Genomic DNA, 14,901 nt, shown 5'->3' with positions numbered 1-14,901 from the left:
TATATTTATGAAGGAATAGCTGGTCCGGTTATCACGGGTTTGGGTACCTCATTGCCCGGACCCAGACCCGACCTGTTACGGTTATTTTTTGTGGGTACTCATTGTCATCCCTAGTTCTGACTGGGGGTAATTGACTATGCCTTCATGTGACGTGCTTTTAAAATAACATTAGATTGATGTTTTTATCAAAAAATAAATAAAAGTAAGATGGATGACTAATGTACAAATTACTGTGGAGCATAATTGTTAACTTATCATTTATGTGAAACATATGCAGATGATGGAGTGGTGGTACCAGTCTGCTGAGGAGAGAATGTCAGCCCCAACAGTATATCCCCCTCCCCCTCCTCCTCCTGCACCAAAGGTGAAGAAACAAATCTTAAGCTTTTCTCCCACCTCTCTTTCTCCATCTGTACTTTTCATATACTAGTTATGTGTGCATCAAATGCATCTGAAGTATGAATCATTTGTCAATTCAAATACATTTCAAGTTATGTGATAAAATATGTGTATCAAATGCATCTGAAATATGAACCATTTGAAAAACATGTTATACGTTATGCGATAAAATAATTAAGAGTTTCGGCTTTCATTGTGAAAGTTTAGTTGTCATTATAAATCCTGCTCAACTTGCATCCTCTATGAGGTAGCATCACTTTGGTATTAATTAGAATTTAAAAGATTAAAAAATGTGTGTTGGTTTTCATTTGCCTGAAGGATCTTTGCTTCTAATACAATAATATACTCAGGTAGCAAAAGAGGGGATCCCACTGTCACCAGACAGAACAATTTGTCCCTTGTGTTCACAGAAGCGTGCAAATCCATCTGTGGTTACAGTTTCGGGGTTCGTCTTCTGCTATGCTTGCATATTCAAGTATATTACTCAGGTGAGAGTTTCAAATACTCTAACTGTATATTACTCACCTACATATAATGCAAATACCAGAGTTCCATAATCCATATCTGACTTGAAGATTAAACCTAGCTATTGTAATTCAGATCACTCTTCCTATATTACTTGTTACTGTGTGAACCTCTGGGAGGTTCAATGAGATGTAGAACCTGCTTGTTTAGCCTTTTTTTGTTTCTTATGAAAAATTAAATTAATCTCTTCTAGCATTCATATGTTTGTTTTAGTTGGGATTTTACTAAAAACATTTATCAGAGTAAAAAACTGAAATTCAGCTTTTAAGAGAATCAACAACAATCAACTCATTCTGGCTCATAATGAGCTTTAGATTGATAATTCAGTGGTGGTCCCAGTGACACAATGGAAATATATTATTAACTCATCTCTAGTAATCATTTGTACCCCTTAAAGTTAATTTTTGTTGTTGTTCCTAATGCTTATTTTGTGTTTTCTTATTACAGTATAAGCGCTGCCCAATTACGTTGATGCCTGCAACAGTTGACCAGATAAGGAGACTATTTCATGATGTCTAGTCTAGAAGAACTGTAGTTTGAGGAAATGGTTAGAACATTCTCCATGGTTGTTGTAATATACAATGTATATCTTTACTATATAAGATTTAGTGGTAGGAATAACAACAACCAAGATTTAATTCCATTAGGTGGAGTTAGCTATATGGGTTGATCAATACCATAAGGTTTTATCATCAATTATTTTCTTGATAAAATATTTATATCTAAATCTTCATAATATTTTGCCTTCAGTTTTTCTAGATTATATCTTTCTTTGTTGTAGAACTGTATTTTAATCTGGCATGCTACTTAACCAGTAATACAAATTTTCTCTCGTTGCCTTTTGCACCAATTAACAATGTATTAATTGGTGGTTAATAAAGTATATTTGGATAACAATACTTCATCTATACTTTTTGTATCAGCTAATCAACTAGTACACATTATTAATAATGAAATTGGTATAAAATGTATAAAAAAGGAGTGAGATAAATATCTTCCTTAATCAGCTTGCTACAAAAGTTAAAGAGCACCTTTATGTTTGTCCAATTCTGAATCCATGCACTGCTCTTTATGACTCTATACTAGTACCTATAAATCTTGGTCTTATAAAAATGTCATCTAACCAAATAGAATTGGAATTTTGGTGGAGTGAAGATCTATTTTAATCTCTTCAATTTTTTGGAGTAAAACTTTGGTATCTACAAAAATTTATAAGGACTAAAATCAATATTAACTTTTTTTATTAAGTTAATTCATTGACTAGTCTATCATTTTCTCTCGGGTTGAGATCTATAGTACATGTGTGAAAAAAAGTTAGTTTTTATAATTTTTTATTTAAAATTACTTTAAAATTTGAACTGTTAAATTTTTTCCAAAACATGTCATCATATTCATTTGGTGTTGTACCCTCCATTACTAAAGATAATATGCTCTTCATTTCCTCTCATATTTTGCCAACACATTTATTAAATGACGAAGGAAACAATCTCTAGATAATGTTCCCCAACAAAATAAAATCCATGCTTTTACTTTCGTACACGCTCTCCACATAATACTAAAGTTAGTTAAACTATTTGCCAATTTATTTTTGGAAGGAAAATGAGAAAAATATAAGGTTTATGAGTCCCTTCATAAGTGTGCATTTTTTATGGTTTTCAAGTTTTCCTAAAACTAAATCTCGATAAAACTATAAAACTAAAATAGATTCTAATATAGTTCCCATCTCAGCTATTTACATTGTTGGAAATAAAGTATGAATGTGTTCATAGTCTCAAAAGTATACTGGCCCCTTTCTCATAGTCATATGCTTATATGCATGATCTTCCTTTTAAAAAAGAAAGAAATCTTAACCAATCTATATTATCCTTAAAACATCACTTAAGAATTCAAAGATATTTTTTACTAGAATATTCAATAATTTAAAAATCATAAAGTTGTGATGATCTTATTTCTTAGATGCTTAAATTTTTTCACTTGTTAACCTCACCCCAAAAATAAAAATAGATAAAATAGTTCGCGTGATGGGTGTAATTATATTCATATCATTTTATTTAATAGTTAATGATTATTAACACATGATTGATAATGTTCACATATATGATAATATCATAATATATCTTATAGGATCACTACAATATGATATTTTATAATAATAAAATATGAGAATAAATTGTATGTATTAATAACAGTAAAAAATTTATACTCTTAATTCATCATTCATATCTTAATCATCATTACATCTTAAAATAAATAATGCATATAATAGACAGTATATTGAATGTCTAAAATATATTAAAGCATGTATGTTAAACTCATCCCATATAAAATATAATAATTTAGTGTGATATATTGTAATCAATAATGAGATGACCAAAAAGTTCAATAATAATTTGATTGATGTGAGTGACACTTGTCGTGAGAGGCGGTTACGTAACTCGAAAAATGATTAGTTTCTTACTCAAAAGGTGAGGATGTCATTGATAGTACCAAAAAATAAGAGAAAATGATGTATGCATTGACATTATAAAAATTACACGACCACTGCATAATTCACTATTTTCACTCATAATTGACTCTTAAATAGAAGTAATACAAATGAATAGTAGATGATACTGATTGTATATAAATCTCTACTACCTCTATATAAATATGAGGCTAAAAAATAATGAGATGAGACTCCAAATTGCATATTTACTCTCCCCACAAACCAAACTTGTTATTAGTCTTCTATTTTAGGAATGTGTGATTATGAGATAAGATGTAGTTTGAATAATCTCACTTAACCAAATGATAGAATTGTTAATGATTGGCAGGTCCAACGTACTTTTCATCACCTATCTCTAACTGTGTTTATAGACTAATCAAGTTTTAATAATAATATAAAAATATTACTTTTTATTTTTAAAATTTTATTTTATTTATATAGTAATATTTGAGTGAGGGTAGAATAAGACATCATTGCAAATATGTGATATCTTATTCGATGTACCTAGTCATATCCTCAATCCCACGTGATAAAATGAGATTTATTTAGGCACAGTTCCAACATCACTAACTTATTTAACCTACTTGCTCCTAGTTCCACATAATATTTCGTGCCATCATGTCTATTTCTCACAATGGGACAAACCAAACGACGCATCAACCATTGCAGGTTCACCCCTTTTGTCCTTTTGTGATATAAAGTTTATAATTTCTTTCATTTTCTCATATCACTTTTATTATCTTTTGTTACTATTCGATATCATTGTTTATCTCTTATTCTTTCGAGTTGGAGGCTGATAATTTTATAAAGTTCGTTTCTTTTTGTCTGTTTATGATGATGAGAGTTTGTAGCCTTCCCTAGTTTTTTTAGTTCACTATATTTTTGGTGAAGATTTTAATTTTTTTTACGTGACCTAAGATTTTAATGTTTTTTCTATCTACAAACATAGGTTAGTATTTGTATTTGTTGTGAATTATACTAGAACCCTCAATCTTATTAGCTACATTTTTCTCCCTTAATCATCAAATCATCTTATAACTCTATTTTTTATGATATGTGTGAGATTCAAATTCACAACCTCCTTTACTCAATTTTTTAAATCATTCAGCTTAACCATCAAACCACCTTATTACTCCCAAATGATTTTGGGAATCCTTAATCTGATGTTTAAGAGTGATAGTTCTACTGGGTGCTACATATTATCTGTTTTCTGATATTGTATCCTATTACCTTAGCTATTTCTTTTGTATATGTATCATGATTCAGTGTGTCTTCATACATGCTCATTGGTCACACGCTATCAATCACACTTGTTTTCAAATTTTGGTTTATCAAGATTATTATTTCCTTTCCAACATCCATAATGATAACAAAAAAATAGTTTTTAATGAAAATAAACATGTTCTTTATCCAAGTTCACCATTAGAGAGTAGTCGTTCTTATTCTTAGTTCGCAACAGTAAGCTAAATAAACATTGTTCTTAAAGTTGTGAGTCAACATTAAAAAATGGAAAAGTTGTTACAAGAGAAAGAAATATAAATGTTGAGTAGGTTTTGTGGGGTCCATTTAAGAACGGAAATATAGTTGCACCATTGAAAGTGATTTTGGCGTGAGTTGCTTAAGTTGTTGGATAGTGTAAACAAATATAAAATAATCAGTGATGTCCATTTAAGAACGAAAAATTTGTTGCAATGTTGTGGATGCTCTTAGGGGATGAGTTTGACGCAACATTAAGTTTGTTGGTTAGTCACTCTCAAGTTTGAATCTTTGTGGAGGCAAAGTTGCTTACATCTACCCTCTCCCAAACCCCACTAAGCAGGACATCCTTTTTACAGGGTGAGCTTGGTGCAACACTAAAGTTGTTGCGTAATGACCAAGAGGTCACAAATTCAAATCTTGGAAACAACCTCCTGCTTGATGGGATGAGACTACATACATCTATTCTCCCCACACCCCACTTAGTGGAAGTCTCGTGCACTGAGTCACTCTTCTTATTATGAATTGCATTTTCTATAATTCCTAAATGATAGCCTGCTCAGCTTTCACAGTTTTGAGGTTTGGTACATATATAATATTAATTAAGAAGGGGAGGATTTTTGGAAGTAGGAATGTTAAGAATAAAGAAATGGGCCATGGAAGTGAAGAAGCCCACACCTTACTGATCCAATCAAGCATTAAGCAAATTGGACTTTAGTTTTCTTCTTTTTCTTTTTTTGGTTTCCTTTTTCTGTTATGGCAGTTATTTCTGTTTTAGTCTTTTCCGTTTTTAGCTTTATGTAGTTTTGTTATAAGTATGAGTTTTGCTTTAGAGCAAAACACCAAGTTCTTTTCTTCTTCAATCAATACATATTCCCTATTCATCTTCCTCAATATTTTTTTGCCTAAGTATTATTTAATGGGAAGTTCCATCATTCTTCACATGGTATCAGAGCACCCTCTATGAGGGTGTCTCTGCTGCGCCATACCATTTTTCCTTCCTTCAATCCTTTCTGATTTTCTTCTTCACCTGTTATGGCAAATCAAGTCATTAACCCGTTACTAGATCCATCAAGCCCTTACTTCTTAAACACCAACGAGAACCTAGATGTTGTCCTCGTCACTTCCCTCTTGAATGGAGATAATTACCATTCATGGTCAAGAGCCATGACAATGGCTCTAGGCATGAAGAACAAATTTGAATTTGTTGATGGGACACTGACGAGGCCATCCATCCATGATGCCAACTTCTCTTCTTGGAATCGATACAACAAGCTTGTAGTTTCTTGGCTGACACAATCAATTGAGCCAACTATTGTACAAAGTGTACTATGGATGGATAATGCACAAGAGATATGTGAAGATTTGCGTGAAAGGTTCCATGAAGGAGATATGTTCAAGATTTCAGAATTGACTGCCCAAATTCACTCCATCAAACAAGGTAACTCAACTATTGGGGCCTATTTCCCCAAGATTAAAGGGTTGTGGCAACAACTGGATGATTACAGACCGATTCCCCCTTGCTCTCATGATTGTACTCTTGAGGGGATTGTAAAAAATTATAGGGAAAATGATTATGTAATTTGCTTTTTGAGAGGATTAAATGAACAATACTCACATGTCAGATCGCAAATCATGCTAATGGATCCCATGCCTCCTATTAATAAAGTTTTGTCCATAATGGTTCAACAAGAAAGACAATTACAACTTGAGGAACCTAGTTTTTCAGCCAACTTCTCAAGATTTGACAATGATGTGAAGCCAAGAGGTAGAGCAAGAAGCTTTAGAGGAAACAATGGCAGATTCCCTAATCAATCAAGAGGTTCCAGCTCAGGAAGAGGAAGAGGCCAAAAGACTTGCACATATTGCCAAAAACTTGGACATACCGTTGATGTTTGTTACAAGAAGTCTGGGTATCCACCCAACTATTTCAGCAATTCCAATACTGTCAATAACTATACTACCTCTGAAGATCAAGAACATGAAGATATCATTGAAGACCATGAGATCAAGGATTCCAAAATATCCTCTAAGATGCCTTTCACATCTGAGCAGCAACAAGCCCTGATGGAAATGTTCAAGCAATCAATGGGACAAAGGACCCATAATGCAAATCAAATGAGCAGCAACACTCATAGTCATACAAGCATGACAGAACAAAATTCATCAGGTAATTCCTTCACTCTCTCATACAGTAATGGTAATTGTTGGATCCTTGATTATGGGGCTACAGACCATGTATGTCATTCTTTGTCCCAATTCCAAACTTTTAAAAGAATAAGTCTCATCTCTATAACTTTGCCTAATGGAAATCATGTCACAACATATCATTCAGGAACAATGATGTTCTTTGAGAAACTTTACCTCACAAATGTCCTATACATTCATGATTTTAAGTTCAACCTCGTATCCATATCTAGACTCACAAGCACACTCCCCTGCAAACTAACTTTCTCTTCCAATGATTGTGTAATTCAGGAGATCCACTCCTTGAAGATGATTGGTGCAGCTAAGTTGAGGCATGCCTATATGCTATATCAGAATCAAGCAAACACTTTTCTAGACCCAAGTGCATCAACGCCTACTCTAGTTATGATGATAACAATGTATGGCACTCAAGATTGGGACATTTGTCCCATAATAAAATGCTTGCTATGCAAGCCCTTTTTCCCTTTATACAATGTCACTAAACATTAGACCCTTGTAATATATGCCCCTTAGCCAAATAGACAAGGCTTCCTTATGATAACAGTAAAACTAGATCTATTAATGCTTTTGACTTGATTCATATGGATATATGGGGCCCTATCTTTGTTACATCTACCATTGGTCATAAATATTTTCTCATTGTTGTTGATGACAAAACTAGATTTACATGGATTTTCTTCATGAAGCTGAAATCAGAAATCACCCAATTAGTCAAAAAATTTGTTCAATATGCTGAAACTCAGTTCAAACATAGAATAAAAACCATAAGGAGTGATATTGGCAAAGAATTCAACATACAAAAATTCGATCTTAGCAAAGGGATTATACACCAAACCACTTGTGTTGAAACCCCTCAACAAAATGGAATTGTTGAGAGGAAGCACCAACACTTACTTGATGTGACTAGAGCCTTGATTTTTCAGTCCAACTTACCAAAATGATTTTGGAACTATGATGTTTCCCATGTAGCTAATCTTATAAATAGGCAACCTACTACCCTTTTACCCAACAAATCGCCTTATGAGGAGCTCCATAAGTCCTTACCCAACATCAAGAACCTAAAAGTATTTGGCAGCCTATGTTATGCCTCAACACTTGTGTCTCACAAAAATAAATTAGATGCCAGATCCAGAAAATGTGCTTTTCTTGGATTCAAGCATGGAACCAAAGGCTTCATCCTCCTTGATCTAAGTACTAATGAAATCTTTATATCCAAAAACGTATCATTTTTTGAACATATATTTCCTTTCTCCATAACCAACCCCAACAATGAAGATGCTCAAGATGTGCCCATTTTACCTTTAAGCAACATTGATCCCTTTGAGCCTACAAGTCATACCCCCCACAGTACACATATACTGAACTAATAAATACTGAGCCTGATTCCTCCAATATTACCAATATAAGGCAGTCTCACAGAACCAAGAAAACTCCTCTTTATCTGCAAGATTACCACTGCTCCTAAGCTAACAAATCTAGTTGCACCAAAACCACCTTGGCAAAACATCCCATCTCTAATACTCTCTCCTACAATCATCTATCTGCCAACCATAAACACTTCTCCTTAGCCATATCCATCTGTGGCACTCCTGACAATTTTCATGATGCTGTTAAACATGATTGTTGGAGAAATGCCATCCAAACAGAACTAGATGCTCTTAACAAAAACCACACATGGGACTTAACCTCCCTACCCAGTGATAAAAGGGCTATAGATTGCAAATGGATCTTCAAAATCAAACACAAAGCAGATGGTTCTATAGAGAGATATAAAGCCAGATTGGTTTCAAAGGGGTACAATCAAACAAAAAGGGTTGATTACTTGGACACTTTAGTCCTATAGTTAAAATGACTACTATTAGGGTCATCCTATCTTTTGCTTCCATTCACAATTGGCATTTACACCAACTAAATATCAATATAGCTTTCCCACATAGTGACCTCAAAGAAAAGGTTTACATGAAATTGCCTCTTGGTCTCAATACTAACAATCCTAACTTGGTCTGCAGGTTATGAAAATCTCTTTATGGGCTCAAACAAGCCAGTAGGCAATGACATGAAAAGTTAACTGAAATTCTGCTAGAAATAGGCTATGTTAAATGCCATTCTGATCACTCTCTGTTTGTAAAGAAATTTAACACCAACTTCACTGCTATATTGATATATGTTGATGACTTAATTCTAATAGGAAACAACCTATTTGAAATAGATAATGCCAAATCTCTTTTACATGACAGGTTCAACATAAAGGATCTTGGAAAGCTGAAGTTCTTTTTAGGCATGGAAGTTGCAAGATCCAATCAGGGCATCCATCTCTACCAAAGGAAATACACTTTGGATTTGCTTGAAGAATCAGGAATGTTGGGAGCCAAACCATCATCCACACCTATGGAGTACAACAACAAGCTTCATTCCAAATCTAGCACCCTTATTGATGATCCTACATCCTACAGAAGACTCTTGGGCAGGTTGCTTTATCTCACACACTCGACCAGACATAAGTTATGTAGTTGGATTTCTTAGCCAGTTCCTATCAGAACCCACAATACATCATCAAAATGCAGCATACAAAGTTCTCAAGTACCTCAAAAGCTCACCAGGACAAGGCATATTGTTCTCCAGCAATAACAACACTACAATCAAGGGCTACTTAGACTCGGATTGGGCAGGATGTCTAGATACTAGAAGATCCATAATTGGCTGGTGTTTCTTCATGGGGTCAGCACTCATATCATGGAAAAGCAAGAAGCAAAATACAGTTTCTAGATCCTCTGCAGAAGCAGAATACAGGGCCCTCGCAATGGTTTCATGTGAAGCTCAATGGCTCCTTTCCCTTCTCAAGGACTTAAACATCACTCATCCTAATCTAGTCAATGTGTTCTGTGATAATAAATTCGCCCTACATATAGCTGCTAATCCAGTTTATCATGAACGTACTAAACACAGTGAAATCGATTGCCATGTGGTTCGTGAAAGGGTTCAAAATGGAACAATTCACCTTCTTCCTATCTCCTCATCATCCCAAATTGCTGACCTCTTCACTAAATCTCTCACACCACTACCTTTCAACACCCTTGTCTCCAAGCTTGGCATGATCAACATCCACATTCCAAGCTTGAGGGGGACTGTTAAGAATAAAGAAATGAGCCATGGAAGTGAAGAAGCCCACACCTTACTGATCCAATCAAGCATTAAGCAAATTGGACTTTAGTTTTCTTCTTTTTCTTTTTTTGGTTTCCTTTTTCTGTTATGGCAGTTATTTCTATTTTAGTCTATTCCGTTTTTAGCTTTATGTAGTTTTGTTATAAGTATGAGTTTTGCTTCAGAGCAAAACACCAAGTTCTTTTCTTATTCAATCAATACATATTCCCTATTCATCTTCATCAATATTTTTTTGCCTAAGTATTATTTCAATGGGAAGTTCCATCATTCTTCACAAGAAAGGTTAGGTTCCATTTTGATGTACCAAAATTTTGCAAAGATTAAAACAAAATACTGAACTTGATGGTCACTATATGTATACATACATTGCTTCTTGATGATTGTCATTTATGCTTGTTAGATTGCAAAGCGATTGGAGAAGTTCAAAACAACAATTTTCACTCAAATGAGTATGCTTGCTGCTCAATATGGAGCCATAAACCTCGGTCAAGGCTTTCCTAACTTCGATGGTCCAGAATTCGTAAAGGAGGCAGCAATTCAGGCCATTAAGGATGGGAAAAATCAGTATGCTCGGGGATGCGGAGTTCCAGACCTGAACATTGCAATTGCTGATAGATTTAAGAAAGATACTGGACTTGAGGTGGACCCTGAAAAGGAAATTACTGTTACAACTGGTTGCACTGAAGCAATTGCTGCAACTATGTTAGGATTAATAAATCCTGGTGATGAGGTTATTCTGTTTTCGCCTTGTTATGATTCTTACTTAGCCACTTTATCTATGGTTGGTGCAAAAGTAAAAGGTATAACTTTGCACCCTCCAGATTTTTCTGTCCCTATTGAAGAATTGAAGTCCGCAATCTCAGAGAATACACGAGCAATTCTTATAAACACTCCTCATAATCCTACGGGAAAGATCTTCACTCGAGAGGAGCTGAATGCTATTGTAACACTTTGCATTGAGAATGATGTTCTGGTTTTCTCTGACGAAGTTTATGATAAGTTAGCTTATGATATGGATCACATTTCGATTGCTTCTTTTCCGGGAATGTTGGAAAGGACTGTTACAATGAACTCTATAGGTAAGACATTCTCCTTAACAGGGTGGAAGACTGGATGGGCCATAGCACCCCCACACTTATCATGGGGGATAAGACAGGCGCATTCATATCTCACTTTTGCTTCCGCCACGCCTATGCAGTGGGCATCTGCAGCAGCTTTACGAGCACCGGATTCTTACTTTGTGGAGCTAAAGAAGGATTATATAGCTAAAAGGGATATCTTGGTGGAAGGATTGAAGGATGTCGGATTCAATGTATTCCCTCCTAACGGAACATACTTTGTGATTGTAGATCACACGCCTTTTGGACATGAAAACGATATCGAATTCTGTGAGTATCTAATTAAGGAGGTCGGAGTGGTAGCAATACCTACAAGTGTATTTTACTTGAATCCGGAAGAGGGAAAGAACCTAGTCAGGTTTGCTTTCTGCAAGGACGAGGCAACTCTAAGAGCTGCAATTGAAAGGATGAAGGATAAGCTTAAAAGAAAGTGATCTAAATGCATAATCTGAATTAGTTTTAGACCAAATCAAGTAGTAGGGTCATCTATTTACATTATAGCATATAATGCAATAGGATAGTTATATGTTCTGCTAAGTTGAAATGGAGAGTAATGCACATCATTTAGTCATTAGTCTTCAAAAGTTGTTATCAATGACTTGCTATTTTTCTTCCGGTTTTTCACTGTTTTTATTGGATTTTCGGTTAAATGAAATAATGAGTTTGAGCTAGTAAATCATGTTATTCAGATTTAGAATTTGATTTTACATTTCTTAGTTATAGGTTATTTCTTGTTTACATGATCATGTTTTTGTTGGTTCCATCCTTCCTTCCCATTTATTTATGAATATCAGGAATCAATAGCAATGAGAAAACCTCTAAAGCTCATAAGTGCTATTAAGTGTATTCTCAAGCTCATCTGTATCCCATTGTAAAACTGCAGAGGATTTCAATTTAAACCTTTAAATTATTATTTTTTATGACAGAATATTTGATGGGGAATCAAGTCTAATGAATGCTAACCATTTTATAGTCTCATTCCTCTTAAGTATATGTATTTATTTCTTGGGAGTGGGAACCTTGAATTAAATAACAGACCCTATTTAGATGTTGTTTTTGTTAACTTGTTCATTAAGGTAAATCAGTAAACAAAGCAAAATCAGTATAATGGCAAGTAATAATAAGGCCATAACCAAAGTGATAAAACGTTTGTCTACTTGTATAAGATCCTATTAGATTCCTCCCATATAAGAATAAAAAGTCAAACATTTGATTATTGAGAATGACACTTGTTGGAAGAGATAATTACATATCACAAAAAAAAACTAATTTCAAGGAATGTTTTTGGTTATAAAAAAAACAGTAATAAGATCCCAAATTTACAATTGAGATATTGATAATAGCTTATCAAATTATTAATAAAATAAATAAGCAATTTTTATTAGCTTTTCTAAACATATAGCACAGATATAGATAACCACTAAAATACGAGTTGGGATCCACTTACTCCAATAATAAGTCTTTTAAACTTACTTCTCATCCTGGTCATCAATTTTAGGATATTCAATGATTTAGATCTACTCACTAATTCAAACCATTGAGTTTCCATTTAGAATTGATGGCTAGGATGAAAAGTAGGTTTAAACAAAAAAACTTACTCTTGGAATATGTGAATCCATCTTTATACAATATTGATAATAAAAAATATATACTTAAATTTGAATATTTATTTTGGATAAAATAAAAATATAAAAATTATTTTATTTCCAAATATAATATGTTTGACTTCACACCAGTTTGTCTCCTAATCAAATTTGATATTTGATAAGTATTTGAATTAGTTTCTTAATCATTTTGTGAAATCATGATTGTGGACTAGTAAATACTGAATACCATTTGCCTAGAAGGCTATATACCGAATCCAAGCATAAATGATTTCTGAATACACCAATAACCTAAGTGGGCTATATAAATATATAATTGCACAAACTTTTCAATCTTGCAAAGTGATTTTTATGTGCTTCAATTATATCACACTAACAACTTGCATAAATGATTTCTCGATAGATCAATAACATAAGTGTAAATCTAGCATTCATTCATGTAAAATAATACTTATATTCTTATATTTTTTATGACAAGAAAGGAAAAATATTACTCTCATCTCCATTAGAATCTAACTCCATCTATTATCAGTTAAATAGAATATAGAATGAGAATAATGTATCTCCTTATATAAGGAGATGACTTATCTCCTCTAGCCATTAAAAATGTGACATGTGCAATTTTGTTTATTTTTTAAAATATTTTTATAGAAAATGATGAAACATGACACATGTCATGATTTTACTGGCATGAGAAGATAACTTATCTCCTTATACAAAGAGATACTCCATTCCCATATAGAATTGTACGAGTACAATACGGGTAATAAAGTTCTAAAAACTCCTAATTACTTCTACTTATATTTTTCAAAATGGTTAACCTAATGGATTCCGGTTATGTGAATGGATTGAATTAAAAAGCAAAATATGACAAATAGAATTGTGGCGTCTTAATTAGATAAAATTATCATTTTAAAATGTTAACAATTTTCAAAATTTAAAAAAAATATATCATTGTATATTAATATATAATTTTGTAACAAACTTGTTATATTTAATCTATTTAAGAAGGACTTGCTGACCACCCTTTTTATGAATATATATTACCAAAACCAAAAATCTCAAAATAGACAAAAACAATTAGCTTGAAATCGATTAGGTAAGTTTTAATCGAGTCTGATTTTCAAAAAGTCCAATTGATTCGACTAAAAAAAATCCAAATTTAATAAAATATATAAAATAAAACATTCAAACTATCATTTTTATAATTTTGGTAGGCCAGCTACTTCCACTGGTAGAAAAACATCCTGTATGTATCCCTCAATGACAAAAACTGATACATTACTTTTTTACCTAAAAATAACAAATTGTTACCTTTTACTTTGAAGTTTTAAACTTTCAATCCATTCCTATACCTTTTTAAATGTCAGATTCAGAATGGCTCTGACTCATGCAAATAAGAACCATAAATGCATAATCAAAACTTGCGTGTAGATACTCTTCTCATTCCATTTTGTTAATTTAATAATTTTCTCTTTGGTTATTATTTAACCATTTTTTATTTATAGTTTTAAGTTTAGTTTTTTCTAAACATTAGAAAGCTAATTTTATTAATTTAGCGATACACTTAATGAGTTGTTATCTTAGCATTTATTTAAAGAATTTAACGAAATTAAATTCACTATTATATAGGAAAATTTAATTTCTGGTATAGTTTGACTGCCTTATTACTACTCTGGTATAACTTAATTTTTTATTAAAATCGTGTATAGGGTATACGATTCCTGAGAAACAGTTTTTGCCCCACCAAACTCGTGTATGGAGCACACGAGATTAATTTTCTCTCTCCTAATCTCGTGCGCCCCATGCACGAGACCCCTTCCAATTTTTTTTTCTTTTTTTTTCTTTGCCTTGGACCAGTGTTTCCGGTCCAAGGTTTTTAAGATTTTTGTTCTGTTTTTGAGTTGTATGAGTTATATCAAAA

The 14,901-nt window shown here is 33.1% G+C and overlaps 2 protein-coding genes across 2 annotated transcripts in view; both read left to right on the top strand.

Annotated features, from left to right (window-relative positions):
* Window positions 1-1,580, top strand: part of LOC109338007 (peroxisome biogenesis protein 12) — a 5,105-nt gene extending 3,525 nt beyond the window's left edge. Inside the window, exons 7-9 of the mRNA XM_019575129.1 lie at window positions 278-364; window positions 750-887; window positions 1,372-1,580. Coding sequence (XP_019430674.1) covers window positions 278-364; window positions 750-887; window positions 1,372-1,443 — 297 coding nt within the window. The 3' untranslated portion in view covers window positions 1,444-1,580. The remainder of the gene's footprint in view (window positions 1-277; window positions 365-749; window positions 888-1,371) is intronic.
* LOC109337997 (methionine aminotransferase-like) lies at window positions 3,931-11,875 on the top strand. The gene is made up of 2 exons (XM_019575124.1): window positions 3,931-4,078; window positions 10,656-11,875. The coding sequence occupies exons 1-2, from the start codon at window positions 4,028-4,030 to the stop codon at window positions 11,805-11,807; spliced, it is 1,203 nt and encodes a 400-aa protein (XP_019430669.1). The 5' UTR covers window positions 3,931-4,027; the 3' UTR covers window positions 11,808-11,875.

Source organism: Lupinus angustifolius, chromosome LG02 (assembly GCF_001865875.1).
Source record: "Lupinus angustifolius cultivar Tanjil chromosome LG02, LupAngTanjil_v1.0, whole genome shotgun sequence".
Taxonomy (NCBI): Eukaryota; Viridiplantae; Streptophyta; class Magnoliopsida; order Fabales; family Fabaceae; genus Lupinus; species Lupinus angustifolius.
Note: the sequence above shows the minus strand (reverse complement) of the source record. Positions and strands in the feature narration are given on the sequence as shown.

What these genes read in the sequence shown, in the direction of transcription:
- LOC109337997 (XM_019575124.1), top strand. Translation starts at nt 4,028, where the DNA reads ATGTCTATTTCTCACAATGGGACAAACCAAACGACGCATCAACCATTG. An exon ending in CGACGCATCAACCATTGCAG is followed by an intron (nt 4,079 to 10,655) that starts GTTCACCCCTTT and finishes TATGCTTGTTAG; the next exon opens with ATTGCAAAGCGATTGGAGAA.